The sequence below is a fragment of the Sceloporus occidentalis genome, unplaced genomic scaffold (genome assembly GCF_023333645.1).
Source record: "Sceloporus occidentalis isolate IW3139 unplaced genomic scaffold, rSceOcc1.0.p SCAF_4, whole genome shotgun sequence".
In the NCBI taxonomy this organism is placed as follows: Eukaryota; Metazoa; Chordata; class Lepidosauria; order Squamata; family Phrynosomatidae; genus Sceloporus; species Sceloporus occidentalis.
Window position 1 is genome coordinate 177,280,458 of NW_028316984.1, and position 18,911 is coordinate 177,299,368.

Below are 18,911 nucleotides of genomic sequence, written 5' to 3' on the forward strand. Positions count from 1 at the left end.
CTCCTTATTGGGAACTCAAGATAGGGGAAATCCCTGTAAATTAAAGCAGGTATTAAACTGAAAGGTATTTGTGATGTTCAATAGAAATGGTTTAAACTGGCTTTGCTTTATCCTTTCTTCCTCTCCCTTGGCTCCAGTTTATGGAGAGTTGTAAAATCTGAGTTCTCCCAGCTTTCTTCTCTGGCGGTGCCCCTTCTTCTTCATGCTCTGTCACTTCCACATGGAGCTGATATCTTCTGGACAATCATCAATAGCAACTTCAACAGTAAAGACTGGAAGATTAGGTTTGAAGCAGGTAGGATTTTTACATATTGTTTATTTTCTTTAAAAAGAATGTACATACAGTATCTTCAGAGGCTTCTTTTAGGGGAGCAACTCATAACTGACTCTTTGTGTTTGTCCTATAATTTATAGACAGGTCCAGCTCTACCATTAGACAGAGTGAGGCAGTTGCCTCATGTGGCAGATTCTGAGGGAAACAGTAAAAGGAGACAGCTATGTGCTAAGTGATATAGCTAGCACCTCCATTGGAAAAGGGGGGGGGGGTTGTGTAGCTCTTGGTGTGTGGATGATGGCTTGGGCCACATTGGACCTGACTCAGTTGTGCACACACAAAAAGAACCCAAGGTCACTCTGGGGTTTCCAGGAAACACTGGGATTCCCCCCCAACTTTCCTTAGTCCAGAGCAAAGTCAGATTAAGGGCAAAAAACCACAGATCCTCCCTAGAGGTAGTTATATATCGTCAAGACTTGCAGCACCAGTTTTGGGATGAGTAAGGCATTTTTCACCAGTGTAGACAAGCCCTCAGTTTCACACAAAACTTGATAGGGTGGCAATGTCTGTATAAATGTGTTTTCTTTCTTTCTTTCTGGGAAATTGCTGCTTACCACAGTGGAGAAAGTAGCAGTGCTCTGTAGGTTCCTGGACATTCACTCAGTGACCAAAAACCACTTACTAAAGTATTCCTTGGCACATGCTTTTTGCTGTTTTCTTACTGCTGTGGAGGATGTTAACCCTGCTGTGGCCACCAGAGCGGGGCTCTTGCTAGATACCATAAAGAGGCCAGCTTTGCAGGTATGTCAGTGGTGACGTATAAAATGTAGAGCAAACCTCCTTTTAATTTATTATTAATGTTCTGCATTGACTTTTTCTCTAACCCTACCTCATGATCCCTGGTATTTCTAGGTGATCTCTTACCCAAGCACTAATCAAGTCTAACCCTGCTTTACTTCCAAATTTAGGTTGTGGCATGTTCAGGGGTTACACACTTATGGAATATGAAACTATGAATGGATACTAGTAGAACTGTATATTTTCTCCAGCATTAGAGACATTTTGGCTCTAGATACAGAGTATTCGGTACAGAAGGGTACTATTATGTTCTGTTCATAGATTCCCAGAGACATCTTTTGGCCATTGTGAAAACAGAATGAAGGTCTAGATTGGCCTTTGGTCTGATCCACAATGCCCCTCCTTTTCTTTTATTCTTCTTGTTATATAACATCAAGTTGACTTTGACTTATGGTAATCTTGTGAGTGTGAAACTGCCCTGAGCACTGATCAACAGCACTGCTAAGGTCTTATCAACTCAGGCCTGTGGCTTCCTTGTTTGAGTTGTAATCAATCAACGAACTGCAGCTCCTTGAATTACTGCAGTCTTCCTCTTGTCTTCCTGCCTTACACTTTCCCTAGTATTATCATCCTTTGCAATGAATCATGTTATCTCATATGTCCAATGGCTAGCCTCAGTTTAGCCATTCTTGCATTTAGTGAGATTTCAGGCTTGATTTTGAGCTTAGATCCAGATGTCCTTTTAGCAATCCATAGTATCTAAAGAACTTTCTTCCAGTGGCACTTCCAGTCTCTTTCTGTCAGCTTTCTTCACTGTCTGGCATTGACAACCATATATAGAAATCAGAAATACTATAACCTGGATTATTCTGACTTTGGTATTTAAGAATGTATCTTTTGACTTGAAAATCTTATCTGTTTCATTTGCAGCTATCTTTCCAAGGCTCGATACAGATAGCGCGGAAGCGCCATCCTCAGTCCAAAACTAGGGCTGGGGAATGCACAGCATCTGCACGCTCCGCAGCTCTAATTTGTATGCACAGCGCCATTTTGGAAGCGCGCCATCCATACAGCTTGCATGACAATGGTGTCATGCACGTGCCATCTCCACACGGACCGGCGCCTGCATGATGCCACCGTGGTTCTGCAGGGCGCTTGGGGTACCCTTTCAACAATGTGGGAAAGAGCTCAGAAATGGAGCTCCTTTTGTGTGAGCGCATTGCTGCCGTGGTCTCTACATGGCTGCGCCAGTGATGCAAAGGAGAAAGGGGCCAGGTGGTCCCTTTCTCCTTCTTGCCGCGCCTGTCAGGGTGACTGGGGGCATGAAGCCCTACGGACACCTCTTTCCAGGCCACGGAGAAGTGGCATTTTGCCGCTTCTTTGTGGCCTGGAAAAACACTGGGTTGGGGCCGCAGGGGCTGCCAGTGAGGCTGTCCTGCCTCCAACCCGGCAAGAAAAGGGGTGGCTGTGGAACGCCCCTTTTCCATGGTCTGTACTGCGCCCAAGTTAGCCTTCTTCTGATTTTTTAAACTATAATCTCCATTTCCGTTATATTAAAATCTCTGCATCTGTGTTTTCCTTTTCTTCTCTAGGGCCTATGCCTTTGCCTTGATTTCCAATTTGATACAGTTGTCAAGGACAGACCCACAATTCTTAGCAAACTTTTACTACTTCATTTTCTCAAACAAGACATTCCGGCTTTGAGCTGGGAATTCTTTGTGAACCGCTTTGAGACCCTCTCTCTTGAGGCACAACTTCATCTAGACTGCAACAAGGAGTTCCCCTTCCCAACAAGTAAGCATTTTGTGGCATGTTTTATGTATGGATACTGATAGTTATGTGATATAAACCTAGATGATCTTGTCAATGAGAGGAAAAAAAATGCCCATATTTAGAATAAGAAGGTAAGTTCATTGATGGGGAGTAACTCTACTCCAATAAAATCTGTTGTGCCCAGTCATCTTGTTGGTGATGGTAACCTTATAGCTTCACCATAGTGGGACCCAAAGTATGTATGCAAGGAAAGAGGTATGTCTGCTTCCCCAGATGTTATTAGACTCCAACTCCAGCAGCCCTAGTTAGCATAAGCAATGTTGATGGAAAATGGGAGTTGTAAACCAACATCTAGATGTTTTTAATGGATTTTATATGGTCTGTAAACCGCTTTGATCTATGGAAAAGCGGTATACAAATAAAATGTATTATTATTATTATTATTATTATTATTAGATGGTCGTACTTTATCTGTATTTAACTTATTGTTATAAAAAAGCCACAAAAATTAGATGAATGGGCAGACTGTTCTGCTTCAGATATAATGATTATAACATGTTAGCCAGGATTTGTATTAGCTAGCAAGCAAGGCTTGTATTGGCATGTACCTTCCTTATCCACTTTCGTCTATTCTGCTAAGTTATCATAGGTCTTTTTCACACCACACAACTATAGCCCTTCAAAACCACTTTAACTGCAATCCCTCCATCCTCTGGAGTCCTGGGATTTGTAGTTTGGCAAGGCACTACAGCTTTTTGGCAAAGAATTCTAAATATCTCACTAACTTCCAAATCTCAGGTCCCATAGGATGCAGCCATGGCAATTAAAATAATATCAAATTGCTATAATGCTGCAGTGTATAAGAGTTTCTTAGAACCAGGACTTAGAATATTATTTAAGACTTTAAAAAATAACTCATTTCCCAGTTACTAGTCTCTTTTTTCTACAGAGCAACCCTCGTAACCTTTGAACCCATTGCTAATGTGATGTTTCATTATTTTTAATTTTTAAAAAATGGTTTAAAATCTAAAATGATCCCCGACTCCCCAAAATGACCCCTTAATGTGATGTTTTAAAAATAATGAGTAAATGCAACCTGATGCACTAAAACATAAGTGTGACTAGTTGTTATATGTTTTGGCAAAAACAAAAAACAAAATCCCACTTGGGTGAATCACATATGGAAATAGCAACATGCTGTGGTGTGGAGTGCCTTTTGTGTGACATATATAGAGTATGATTTGGTTTGAAATATTCCCCCAAATAATGCCTGTTTTTTTTTTTTAAACATCCTATTTGAAAAGCAATCACAGCTGTCCGGACAAATGTTGCCAACTTAAGCGATACTGCAATGTGGAAGATCAAGCGAGCTCGATTTGCTCGGAATCGACAGAAAAGTGTGCGTTCTCTGAGGGATAGCGTGAAGGGCCCAGTGGAGTCCAAGAGAGCACAATCTCTCCCCGAAACCTTAACAACCAAAATTCGTTGAGTATTTGATTTTTGTTTTTCATTTTCATTTACTGCAAAATTGTTTCAGTGTGGACATTTTATACAGCATGTGATCTTGACCAATAAAATAACGATAATAATTCTGTTAATTGCTTGCTCTACTAACAAATCTGCACACTCTGCCATGTGCTCCCAAAGGATTTATACCAACCTCTGGGACAGTGTGCTAGCTAAATATAAGGCACCATATGCTTCTGTTTACTGTTGTTATTTTAGAAATAGGACTTGCAACAAAACTGCACTGTGGAATGCTCCTATTTTGTGGGTGGAATCCTGCCCTCTTTCAGGATACTCCATTTCATTTCCTTTCATTTTTAAATTTTTTTATATTCATCCCACTGAAACAACATTCAGTTTCTATTGTGCATTCACAGTCTTCACTGGGCTGTTTTAGAGGTAACTGCCCCTGCCACCATATTCTTTTTTTGTTGTTGTTGTTGCATGCCCACTCTCACTGTCAAGAAGTTCCCTCTAATGTTGAATTGAAATCTACCCTCCTATAACTTCAAACCATTAGATCTGGTCCTATCCTCTGGAGCAGCAGAGAACAGGCCTATCCCTCCTCTCTGTGACAGACCTTGAGGTATTTAAAGAGGGCAATCATGTTGCCCCTCAGATTTCACCAAGCTGAACACAAGTCCTCCTCTCAGTCCTGCATGAAGATGCCAAGGATGTAATGTGGCAGTTTCTTGCATAGAGTATAAGAACCTTGGGACTTGCCTTATACTACATCAGATGCAATGTCCATCAAAGCCAGTATTGTCAATTCTCTGCTAGTTGCATTCTGTGGGTTTCAGAATATCCTCTGTATTCGTTGATGTTCTCCTATCCAAGTAACTTGCTTTTCTTCCAAAACCAGTCAAGATCTGATTTAGGATAGGCTGTGTAATGTTAACAGCACTTTCCCTGGTTTTTCCTTTTCCCCTTTTTTAGCAGCAAGGTTGACTAGACATGAGCAGTCTGCTCCAACACTTGGTGGAACACCAGAACAAACACAAGGTAAATGTTATATTTGCACATTGGTTACAAAACCGGTTATAGGGCATGAAGGGAATGATTCTGCAGATATTTGGAGGAGACAAGATTTGATTTGGCATGCCCAGTGACACAAAGATTGGGAAAATTACATTTTGGATTGTCATTCCCAGAATATCCTCCAGGAGCATGGCACTGAATTTATAGCAATAGCAAGTACATTTCTATACCACTTATCAGTGCTCTTAAGCACTCCCTAAGTGGTTTACAATGTGTGAGCTAAATGCCCCCAACAATCTTGGTACTCATTTTAGTGACCTTGGAAGGATGCAAGCCTGAGTCAAGCTGGAGCATATGTAGGTCCTCCAGCATGATTCTACGATCAGCATTCAGGCAGATGTTGACTATAGAGTTGCACTAGAGGACCTGGAGATTCCTTGCTAGGTGTTCTCTTAGGTAAAAAGAATAGTGTTTATATATGCATTTCTTCCACATTCATGGGGGTCCTTCACCCCAACCCCAGTGAATGTTGAGGGACCACTGTAATAGGTAGTAGTAGTGGTGATGGTAGTTGTTCACAAACTGAAAATTCTTTAGTCTTTGCTTAAAATAGGGAAGATGCTCTAATGCTTAAAATCATTTTATAAATTCCTTTTTTATTTCCCCCCAAATTTGTGATGTCCTATTTTCATAATTGGAACATCATGCTACTTGATGCATGTTCAATCATAGCATCACAGATTTATATAAAGACATTACAGTATAGCTGTTTGTATGATCAGTTTCTTTTCTAAAAGCCATTGTGGCAAGGTTAAAGTGTTGTGAGACTGGGGCATGGGAGACCCAAATTCTAAGCTCCATTGAGCCATGAAACTCATGGGATAAACTTGGGCCAGTCATTCTTTCTTAGACCGATGTACCTACCAAGGGTACTGTCAAGATAAGTGGGAGGAAGAGCCACAGTGAACCAGATTGAGCTCATTAGAGACAAAATGGGATATAAATCCCCTAACATGGACTTTTCCTTTCTGTTGTTGGAGGAATGAAGTACAGAGGAGGAGCCAGCATGGTGTAGTTGTTTGAACGTTGGAGTGTGATGCTTGCAACCATGGTTTGAATCTCCACTTGGCCATGGAAACCCACTGAGTAACCTTGGCAAGTCACACTGTCTTAGCCTGAGAGGAAGGCAAGGACAAACTTCTGAACAAATTCTGCCAAGGAAACTCCGTGATAGGCTTACCTTGGGGTTGCTATAAGTCAGAAATGACTTAAAGGCATACAACAACAACAATGTGTAGAGGAGTAGTGAGAGGAAGATTCAGTATGTGCCAGGTTTTTAAGGAAATTATTGGTTGGATATATAAGGACAAATGAATTCAATAGAGATTTGGATTTTAAAGCAGTTTTTCTTTGCCATTACATTTACTGTAATGCTATGGGTTTTTTTTTTTTTTTGATCAAAGGCTTGTCATAATAATCAGTGTGTATGTCAGAAACTAGAATTTATGATCCTGCTGCTTTTTGAGATAGCATAATCAACAAGTATCCCTGAAGGCTGCATTTTAATTAGGTAGCAAATGGTTTAATTAATGTCTCCGATGAACATAATACCATGACAGTCTTTGCTGACACTTAAGCTTTCATCTTCCCCTTGTCAGCCCCGATCTTGTTTTTTTGAAGGTAAGAGTCATATTTTGATTCAGCGAAATGAGCATATATCCACACTGTGTGGTTATGAAAATGCTTTGGATTCAAAGATATGTCAGCTTAAGGAAATTCATCAGAAGAAAGTTTCTCTTCCTGCAGCCAACTGTCCTTCCTAAGAAGTATTCTTGAAGGGTTGGAGGAAAAGCCAGTTTTCCAACAGTGTGTGATGGGGTGTTGAGAAGGTTGTTGAGAGAGGGGGAACTGCATAGTCCAAATTCAGCTTGGATCCCAAGACAAGCTAATTTAGGGAAACTAATTCTTCTTATAGCAGCGGGAAATTCCATGCTTCTATATGGCTCAAGTGTGTATGTGTTGATTGTCTATAAGTTGTTTCTGAATTATGGTGACCCTATGGTGATCCTATCATAGTGTTTTCTTGGCAAATTTCTCCAAAGGGGGTTTGCCATTGCCATCTGGTGAGGCTGAGATGGTGTGACTTGCCCAAGGTCACCTAGTGGGTTTTTATGGCCCAATGGAATTCAAACCCTGCTCTCCATGGTTCAAGAATGATCATGAAAGCTCTTGGAATGCTTTTAAAGGGGCACAGCTGGCACCAGGGAGGAAGTAGGCAGAAAATTTTCCTCCTGTGGACTTCTTTATCTCTACATTGGCTGGTGTCCAATAAATAAGATGGCAGGGCACATGATTCCACCAATATACTTAATACCATAATCTAGGGGTGCATCTACACTGTAGAAATAACACAGTTTGACACCATTATAAGTGGTATAGCTCTATCCCAAGGAATCCTGGCAATTGAATTTTACAGATGTGTAGTCCTTAGCCTTCTTTGCCAAAGAGTGCTGGTGTCTCACAAAATCCAGGATTCTGTAGGATGGAGCTTCAGCACTTAAAATGGTGTCAAACGGCATTATTTCCACAGAGTAGATGCACCCTAGAGCAGTGGCATCAGTGGCACAGGAACAGAGGGTGAGGCTTCTTATATAGGCTCACCGCAAGTATCTCAAGAAGAGGGCTTCTCATGAGATTTCTGGGCTCCCACAAGATCTTGTATCTTGCAGGAACCCCAAAACCCCAGGAAAATATTGTGATGACAAGGCCAGCACCCATTGCAAGATTAGGATTTTTCCCCCCTATGAGTATGCTGCTCTGAGTTGGTGTGGAGTAGAGAAAGAATGGGCACCAACAACGGTCATATCAGCTGGGAACAGCCCCCCCCCCCCCCCCCCGTAGCAAATGTTTGTTGACTGTCTGTTGTGAGCAGTGCTAGTGCCCACTTTTTGCACTCACACTGATCAAAATATGGGATTTGGGGTGTCCTACATCATACCAATATGGGATAGAATGTCAGCCTCTAAGTAAGAGATTGTTGTTATTGTGTGCTTTCAAGTTGTTTCCGACTTCAATGACTCTAAAATGAATCTATTTTGGGATTTTCTTGGAAAGTTTCTTTACAGGGGTTTGCCATTCCCATCCCCTGAGGCTGAGAGAGTGTGACTTACCCAGGGGCACACAGTGGGTTTTTATTCTTGAGTAGTCAATTGATCCTGGGTCTCCCAGAGTCTTAGTCCAACACTCAAACCACTATACCATGCTGGCTGTCCTAGTAAGGGAATTCCCTTGCAAAGTGGAGTGTCTCGAAACTCTACTTTCTCTCAAAGTATGTAGGAGCAGCCAGAGGATTTGATGGAGTAGCTCTGTTCCCTCAGCTACCGATCTGCTGCAGAGGTATACCCAGGCCCATTTGGGCTGCCATATATACCCAGAGAAGAAGGAGCAGTGGTCTCCTCTGTGTAAAAGACAGAGCTGCGCCTGTGAGAACACCAGCTGTTTTTGCACATCTGTGATGCCTGGTGTGCTAGGAGGTACAGATACCTTCTTCCACAATATCCACCCCCCCCCCCCCCAATATACAAACAAGTGTAATAAGATGTTAAGCCTAGGTTTGTCATCAACAGAATTTTAGCCTTTATACTAGGATGCATGGATAGATCTTCATTTTGATCTAGAATATTTCAAAGGATTTTCAAGTTGTAAAAACTTACATAACACTATTGAACAAAGACTTGCAAACAATTATATGAATGAGAGTATTTCAGAGAATGGCAGCAAAGATGGTGAGGGGCATGAAGATTCAGTTCTGTAAAGACAGATTGGTGCATCTGGGTATGTTTAGCCATCAGAAGAGAAAATAAAGAGGTAATATGAGAACCGTTCTCAAATAAATGATGGAAATTCATTGGCGACAGAGTAGATTTGTTTTTGGTTGTTCCAAATGGTAGGACCTTAACGTATGGGTTCAAATTACAAGAAAAAGGATTTAGATTAAATTTTAAGAGAATGTTCCTGACATTTTGAGCTGTTGATTGTGGAATATATTATCTTAAAAAGTGACAAACCATCACAGTTTTTTCCACAGAAGTTGGATTTTCATTGGCTGGGTAGTAGTGGATTTATTTCACTAGTGGGGGCTGGATTAGATGATCTTTGAAGTCTGTTCCAATGACTTTGCAAGCAGCAATGACACATGTCAGGCCTCTGATTTACATGGCTCTTAACTATCACATTATAATTGCTTCCTTTTCCATTGTAATAGGGCAACCTTCTCCAGAGAATGATAACACCATAAAGGATCTTCTTCCAGAGGATGCTGGCATCGACCATCAGACTGTCCACCAACTCATTACAGTGCTGATGAAGTTTATGGCAAAGGATGAGAGTAGTGCAGAATCAGATATCAGCAGTGCTAAAGCTTTCAACACAGTCAAGCGCCATTTATATGTCTTACTGGGTTATGACCAACAGGAAGGGTGCTTCATGATTGCACCACAGAAAATGCGCATTTCAACATGCTTTAATGCTTTTATTGCGGGGATTGCTCAGGTAAGTTAGTTTTATGCTCTCATTTCTTTGGAGCAAGCTATGAAATATACATTCACATCTTTGCTGTCTAGCCTGCTACCTCAAAAAGGCTTTATACCTACAGCTAAGAGGATTTAATGCTATAAAGAACTCTTCTGTGCAGAATAAATAGGTACTTAACTAGGTTTTTAAAAATTTTGTGATCTCTCATTTGGAGAATTCCCAGACAGGTAGCTGAGTTGCATCTGTTGCAGAAAAACCAAGAAAGAGTTTTGTGGCATTTAACAACTAAAAACAATTTATGTGGAATATGTTTTTGTAGAATGCATCCCACTTCAGCAGATACATCTAAAGGCTTATATGAAAGAATTTTTTTAAGCTCCAAGATTCTTCATTTAGTCCTTTCAATAATTTCAGTTTGACACTCAAGGACATGGATCTTTATATTAAGAGTGAGAATCTTTGACCTGCCAGATCTTTTGTATCTCAGTTCCAAAAGCCCCAGACAGCGTGACCAGCGACATGGGATTATAAGAGATATATGTTATATGAGGTATATGTTACAGTAGGCCCTCCACATTTGTGGCTTTGATTTTTGCAGATGTGATTATTCATTTATTGGGTTAATATATCGTCACTAGGAATCTCTAGTTTCTCCAATCCAGCTCTGTGGTTAACATCAGCCAGAAGTCATGCTGGAGGACCTAGAGATTCCTAGAGAAAGTACTTCTCTAGGCATTTGTAGGCCCTCCAGCTCAGTTCTATGTTCAGGTCCTAGCAGATGTTGACCATAGAGTTGTACTGGAGGACCTAGGGATTCCTAGAGAGGAGTTTTCTCAGGGAAAAACGTGTTTTTGTTATTTGCGGGTTTTCCACTTTCATGGGGGTCCTGTGCTCCTAACTCCTGTGAATGTGGAGGGTTCATTGTATACATATCTTTTAATGAGGTCTGAATTGATGATACAGGATATTGAAAATCTGATACAAGATATCAATATTATGTATGATTGGTAGAATTGGCATTTTGTGATTTTAATAAAAAGAATGATGATGATGATGATGATGATGATGATGATGTAGATGTAGATGTAAATGTAGCTGAAAAAGCGGAATGACAGAGAATTAATCCAGACTATCCCTCCCAATTTGGGACAGTTGCAGAGTATCCAATGCAAAGATCCAAAAATCTGGGCAATTGTAGCTTTTGCAGTAACCTCCTGATTGTCTGCTTCTGGAATTCTGCAAGATCTGCCAAAAATAATAATAAGAAAAAATAGTAGTGGTTGGAAGTCTACTTCTGATTTTTAAAAACTGTTTGCTGTCTTTGATTTTAAACAACACCGAGAGCCCTTGCAACTTATTTAAAAATTGAAATGCCATTTCTTGAAGCTTTCAATGCCATATTTTGTCTGTCCTTCATCTCAATAATAATAATAGCATCATTCTCACACCATTTCCTCCATCCTGGGAGTTAAGGAAACGTGTAAAAATTAAGACAGAAACAGATAAAGCTTCACAAAAAACATAAAAATATAATTAAACTGTCAATGGAGTTAAAAGCCATTTAACTTTGATCTTTTGGAAAAGTGGTATATAAATAAAATTTATTATTATTATTATTATTATTATTATTATTATTAGCATATCCATTTTTTTTAAAAGCATATCTAGTAAAACTTTAAAAGAAATGGATGGGGAAATTTCAGGTTGGCAATGGCTGGAAGAGGAAAAATGCATATGGACCAGCTGGAAATTAAGAATCACAGAATCATAGAATTGTAAAGCTGGAAGAGTCAAAACAGCCAGAGTGAGAAGGCTAAGGCAATAACAGAGAGCTGACGATAGACCAGAAGCAGATGCTAAGTCAAAGACAGACACAGTCACAATCTAAGCAGCTAGGAAAGAGAACAGCAGTTTACCTTTTCACAATCAAGCCAAATTGCTTGGCTTGATAAGAAGTACTTTATAGGGCATGGTGTGTCTTGATTAAGGGACCCTAGGAATGGCAGCCTAGAAGGCACCATGTTTACAAGTCTTAGGCTGTATTTGAACTGCAGAAATAATGCAGTTTGACACCACTTTAGCTGTCATGGTTTCAATCTTTGGAATTCTGGGATTTGTTGTTGAGATATTTAGCCTTCTCTGCCAGAGAAGGTGCCACAACAAAGTACAAATCCCAGGATCCAGTTAGTTTGGATGAAACTGAATTATTTCTGCAGTATAGATGCAGCCTTAGTTTGCATGGCCTCCTGAGGATGAGAATGCTGAAGATGCACTGGAGGAAAGATATGGAGGCCTGGGTTAAGAGGTTTGGATTTGGGCAGCCCTACACCTGATACTTTACAGGCCCTTCTTGTCTTTACCAACATGAGAAAGAGATTCTCCTCTTCAGATCCAAGTTACCTCTGGCTCAAAAGGAGCGTTTCTTTTTTGTCTTGCTAATGGATCTTAATTTTTTTTTTTAATTTCCTGGAGTACCTACATGGGCAGAAGTAGGAGAGAGGCCTGCCTGCATGAATGTCCCTCCAATACCACCTGAACTGAGAACAGCCATATCTTGACAAAATGCTGGATTGTAATTAACACAGTCATATTTTTTTTTCCTTCTGTATGATTTTTTTATACACCTTTGCCTGGTGAAGCCAATGGAGTTTCAAAAGTTTGTTACATATATTTTGTGCATTTTGGTTAGTCGGATAAAGGTATCACTACTTTGTGGATTTTGGTTGTTAAATAATAATAAAAATAATATTTTTATTTATGTTGCCCCGCCTCTCCCTACGGATCGAGGCGGGGTTACAACCCAGTAAAAACATACAGTACAGTCAATAAAATACAACAGTTCCAATAAATACATCATATCAGCAATAATGGTATCACTTAGAGATAGCTTATCGTTATACAGCGGTTTTTACAGAGAATCATCCTCAAGGATTAATGGGTGAATATCCTAAACAGGTTCAGATGTATAGGCCCACTACATAGCCAACATGTTTACCCTGGATATGTTTTCTACTTTATGAACCTAATACGTATCATTTGAATGCTAGTCCACCAGAGGGAGGTGTTGAACAAGTTTATTTGGAAGAGAATATGTCTGTGAACTGCCTGGATAGTGTTTGGGGTTTTAAGTAGTAAAAAAGAGTTAACCTCCAATCCTGATCTCACCTATTCCCTTGTGGCCTGGTTATGGGCTTCACATGGGCATCTTGCTGGCCACTGTGGAAAATAGGATGCAGGATATTCTGATCTAGCAGGACTCTTCTTATGTTAGTAGCCATCATCATTTGACCTGTAAGGAATCTTTAAAAATGCAAACCAGTGCAAAGAAGATTGTGGAAGACTTTGGCCAAATTATACTACAGACCACAGTCTTGGTATGTGTCTTCCGATGGATTCCCTCTCTTCTGTTAGTAGGTCCTGACAGGCCTAACTGGGAATGTGCAGATAATTCCCCACAATGTTCCAGTGTGAAATTAGGCCATGGACATTGTGGGAATTTGATAGGCAGCTAGATTCAGACATCTATCACGTGACAGGAGAAATATCCTGAGAGCAAACCAAGACAGATAACATGCGGAGCCCCACCATTGTCTGTCAAATGCCTAAGAACAAGCCAGGGTATTGGTGCTCACCTTCATGTGCTGTTGCTCTTTTCCTACCTATGCCTTTGCTTTCATTATTTAGTCACAGGGACTCTGGATGCTTCAGCAAGCAAGCCTCCATTGTGAGAAGCAATAAAAGTCAGGTGTGAGAGTGGTTTTTAGGTCTCCATTTTGTATTTCTAGTGTAAATATATGAAAGGGTAGTGTTCTCTCTCTCTCTGCCACTTATTTTTCCCCATAGCACATATTTTCCGTATATACTACATCAAGATTTCAGCTGTATTTATGAGGAATGCTACTTATTTGGACTGCAAACATTCCTTTATTTTGGATTTTTTTTTTTTTTTTGCAGCCATTCTGATTGATGGGGAGGGTGTTTGGGAATTGTAGTCCAAAAAAGTAGATTTTTTACTCTCTGCTGGTATGTCTTTTCTGTCAGTCGCATGGGGGGGAGGGGGGAGCACCGCATGTGAATACAGATGTGCAAGCATAGGATTCCCCTCACAGGAACATGAGGATTCACCAGGGCTCCCATCCTTATGCTGGGATTCCTACTCATGTTAATCTGTCCTTGCACAAGCCCCCTTTAGAATGGTGCCAAATGCAGAGTGGTGGTAGGTTGTGGGTGGCATGCATATTGACAGCCACTGGTTGGGGCCAACCTATATATTTCCCTTACACCCTTCATGCATTTGGTATCCAGGGTACCAACCACCTGAATGAATAGTACTAGAGTAAAAAGTAATAGTTTGAATGCAAGCTCTCATGGTATGTTGTTCACACTGAAAGCTCATTTTCAGTTGTTCTTGTCCTTCCCCTTGCTTCTTGAACTTCTATGCAGCTTTGGATAGAACACTCTTAAAACTTTAATCCTGTAAAGTGACACACACATAGATGGTCTTTTATAATAAAAAATGCTACTTTGTGGACATGTTCGGCATTTGCAAGCACGCAGTTTTGGTCCAGTAAAAGATATTGCTGATAATGGTAATCACTGATTCATTTCCTTGCAAGATGAGCAATAAGCTCCTTCCAAGTTAAGCAATAGGATTTTTTTTTTTTTTTTTTTTTTTTTGCCCAGGGGAAACTTTGAAGTGATAGGTATCAAAGTGACAATGTCATGGAAAATGACTTCTTGATCTGACACCATGCAAATGGCTATTTAAAAAATGGCAGTTCAACTCTCTGGATATTTTTCAGAGGATTATGACAATCCAGTCTTTATACTGAGTCTCAGCCAGACAGGTTAAAGATGGCCCCTACAGATTAATCAATGTGCAACATTCTGAGTATGTGTGCCTTCTCATAAAATCATAGAGTTTGAAGAGATCACAAGGGCCATCCAGTCCAACCACCTGCCATGTAGGAAGACACCATGAAAGCACTCCTGACAGATGGCTAGCCAGACTTTGTTTTAAAAGCTTCAAAGAAGGAGGCTCTACCACTCTCTGAGGCAGTGTATTCCACTGTCAAACAGCCCTTACTGTCAGGAAGTTCCTCCTAATGATTAAGGGGAATCTCTTTTCCTGTAGCTTGAATCCATTGCTGTGTTCTAGCCTCTGGAGCAGCAAAGAACAAGCTTGCTCCATCCTCAGTATGACATCCCTTCAAATAAGTTTGACTGTGTTCAGTGGAGCTGACATTTTGAAAACTGTGTATAAGATTACTTGAAAGTTGATTAACTTATCAATTTAACTTGATTGATTTTAAATAAATCAGTTTTTCTAATGCCAGTGTTAAATTAATTTTTGATAATTGGGTACATTGTTCTAAATAATTCTAAATCCATTGTTTGTTTTAGGTGATGGACTACAATATTAACCTGGGGAAACACCTCCTCCCTTTAGTGGTTCAGGTGCTGAAGTACTGCACATGTCCTCAGCTCAGACATTACTTCCAGCAGCCTCCCCGCTGTTCTCTCTGGTCCCTTAAGCCTCATATTCGGCAAATGTGGCTGAAGGCATTACTTGTCATTCTGTATAAGGTAAGCACTCCTGTGTAGTTGTACAGATCTGCTCCAAAGCCACTGGCATTGGTGTCGGACAGTATGGTGATTTTAAAAAGGAGCACTCAACAGTATGGGTAACGCATGGGTCTCTGTTTCACATATCTAGTTCAGAACAAGAGCCCTTTGATACTAACTACACAATTATAGTATTAACTTTCCAAAGTAACATTGTAGCTCCATCCTATGCAATCCTGGGGTTTGTAGTTTAGGCAGAGGTACTGAGAAATTTCTGCCAGAGAGCTTTAGTGCCTCCCCAAACTGGCAATCCCAGGATTTCAGAGGATGCAGCATTAGCAGTTACAGTGGAATCATAGGCTGCCGCCACACTTACCCTGCCCCAGTCATGTTGGAGGAATGAAAGGACTTTGGAATCTGTGGATCCAAAGCTTCAAACATTTTACCCATGCCACACTCCCAGAACACAACCTTTTTGGTCTTCTGTTGGAGTTCTGCTGATAAAGGAGCAATGACAATGTCATGCAGGGAGGGCCTTGTTTTCTGCCTACAGAACACCACCATTCCATAGGCAAGGAAGTAATTTCATAAACTCTTAAGGCCTCTGGAATGCCCCCCACTCCCAGGAACTCCATGATTGTGCACATATTTGACTAAATAAATACATTCACATTATTAACAGAACTTCAATATAGGTGCTTGCTTTTGTGAAGGAAATGATGGTATTATACTTTTTATTTTGAAAAGAAAAGGCTAGTTTAAAATTTTTGATGCTGGTTCTCTGTTCATACAGCTTTCCAAAATCCAGAAATATGGTCCTAATTCATTAGGACTTATTGATTAGAATTGTCCCTCCCAGTGGCATAAGGGTTTTGCATGAAGAAATTATTATTTTGTAGGCCACACTTTGAAAATAAACTAGAATGCTATGGATCAGTTATCCCAACTTTTTATCTACAGGCTGTTTATGGCCCATGAGAATACTGGAGGTGATTTATGGGTGACCTATCTGAATTAAGGAGACCTGACAGAGGCCTTTGTGACCTCTCTTTTGGAGTGGATTTTATGTCTTCTTTGTTTTTGCTATTTATGTTAAAAATGTTTAAAACCATTTTTAAATGTGATAATCTGCTAAAACTTGTGATGGCATGGTTGTTATTAATTCCTGGCAAGTCAACTTCAACTTATGGCAACTCCATGAATGAGAGACCTCTAAGTCACCCTATGCTCAATAGTTCTGTTCAAGTCTTGCAGATTCAGGGCTCTGGCTTCCTTGATTGAGTCTATCCATCTTGAATGTGATCTTCCTCTTTTTTTTACTGCCTCCCACTTTGCAAGCATTATCATCTTTTCCAATGACACTGTAGTGGCCTGCGTACAGGAAAAGTTTGGGAACTGTTACTGTGAATCAAATGACATTATTAAAAAGACACACTGTGGTTAGGTTAGTAGCAATATTGTTGTCTTAAACTGAACTTTTTCCCCTTTTTGTCTGGAACAAGTATCCTTACAGAGATTGTGAAATCAGCAAAATCATGTTGCATCTCATCTATATAACAGTCAACACTCTAAATGCACAGTATCACAGCTGCAAGCCTCATGCCTCAGCAGGCCCTTTGTACAGTGACAACAGCAACATAAGCAGATACAGCGAGAAAGAGAAAGGTATTACATAACATTAGACATGAATGTGAACATGAATAGTCTCTTGATGTCATTGTGGAGGAGAGATGTTTTTCTTCTTTTTGAATGTTTGGTTTACAACAGGGAGGCCACTGGACACACAGCGCCGTGGAGGCCAAGCCTTGACCATTCCTACCAAATTATATTTGCTCATGATTTCATTCCAAAGGAAAACAATGGGGGGGGGGATTCCATAAACGTTATTGCTGTGGAATTCTGTTTTGTATAAATATTCTCAGGGTAGCCTATATAACAAACAACAATAAGCCAATGTCAGGCTTCATTTGGTTTTCTTTCTTTCTTTCTTTCTTTTTAAAAAACAAAACCCCACAACTTCAAGACACCACACAAGCAACAATATTTTCTTAAAATTGTCTTTAAAATATCATCTTAAAACACAACTAAACATATATAATGGAGTTTAAAGCAGTTTAGAAGGCAGCCAATCAAGAATTACAGTATACAACCATTTAGAGCCTTGTTCTCAGCAGCCAACCAGTTGTCCAAATCCTGCTTCAATAAAAAGATCCTTCTTATTCAGGTGAATAGGACAAGGCCTCTTGGAGACAGTCTTCTGTAGAGCTGCCCAAAATTATTTTGTTCCCTAGAGATAGGGTTGCCATAATTGTCCACTTTTACCAGGGACAAAATGTGGAACAAATTCAAGACCAAACTGTAGGACAACTGCAGGACAAAACTCAGCCCAAAATGTAGGACATTGAAGAAAAATGGTGGACCTTAAATGTCCTACATTTTGAGCTGAGTTTTGTCCTGCAGTTGCCCTACAGTTTGGTCTTGAATTTGTCCTACATTTTGTCCCTGGTAAAAGTGGACAATTATGGCAGCCCTACAGAGATAATGCCCCTGCTCTTATGCCAGTTGCACCTATGTAATCTACCTAATAATGGTGTGCAGAGCAGGTGATGTGGTGCACAGTTCCCTCCAACGACACCTTGCTGCCGTCTCCTAGTATCTGCCACCTGGGGCAGGTTGTTCTGCCTAATGGTAGGTTGGCCATGGTCTTCTGTGAATATAGTTATGCATGCAGCAGTTACCAGGGCTAGATATATTATATTCAAAACGAATTTGTTCCTCTCTCTCCTTCATTTTTAAAGCAACATGTTAACATTACTCATTTCTTATTAACTGAAGAGTGATGCTTTATGTTGTAGGTTATTTTTTTTAAAAAAAAAACACTTACAAATACTAAAATACCTCCCCAAATCCTACAAAACACTCCCCCAAACAATATTTTATGAATAATGGGCATGCTATTTGTGCATTAAAAAAGAAATTCTGTCACTAGTCATTGCATTATGCATTAAAAATAATCCTGTGACTTCCTTATTATTTTCAAACTATTATTTTCAAACAAGTAATTTCATTATTTGTAATGTGTTTCTCCAAGTTCTCTACAGCTGTCATAATAAAGATGTGGAGATAGGGGATAGGTAGAGCCTCATGTTTCGATCTCACTTTGCTTTATACAGATCCATTGAAATGCCTGAAAGTGTGTGAATAATCATATAAACAGAATCAGTTCTTGTTTTAAAAAAGTATGTTGTCTAGGAATTTTATGTGTTTTGTTTCTTTTTGAATGTCTTTTTCACACTGGGAAAAGGCTTTATGAAGATGTGAGAGAAAGAATGGAAGGAAGAGATCTTAGCATTTCGGAAAATCACAGTGAAATAAATTACTGGTTCACAATTTATTTTGCAAGCTGCAGCAAAATCATTGTGAGAAGCCGACTCTTACTGAGCAGTCATACAACTATGGTATATAAGTAAAATTAACTCAGTCT

The 18,911-nt window shown here is 40.0% G+C and overlaps 1 protein-coding gene across 6 annotated transcripts in view; it reads left to right on the top strand.

Annotated features, from left to right (window-relative positions):
• The window catches only part of UNC79 (unc-79 subunit of NALCN channel complex), a 149,654-nt gene that overhangs the window by 71,042 nt on the left and 59,701 nt on the right, over positions 1-18,911 (top strand). For 5 of the 6 annotated variants that reach the window (XM_089522436.1, XM_089522439.1, XM_089522440.1 and 2 more), the window contains exons 23-30: positions 138-295; positions 894-1,075; positions 2,665-2,866; positions 4,150-4,329; positions 5,288-5,353; positions 9,594-9,880; positions 15,266-15,448; positions 16,930-17,092. In XM_089522436.1, the coding sequence (XP_089378562.1) occupies positions 138-295; positions 894-1,075; positions 2,665-2,866; positions 4,150-4,329; positions 5,288-5,353; positions 9,594-9,880; positions 15,266-15,448; positions 16,930-17,092 (1,421 nt within the window). The remainder of the gene's footprint in view (positions 1-137; positions 296-893; positions 1,076-2,664; positions 2,867-4,149; positions 4,330-5,287; positions 5,354-9,593; positions 9,881-15,265; positions 15,449-16,929; positions 17,093-18,911) is intronic. The other variant, XM_089522438.1, reaches the window with a different exon arrangement.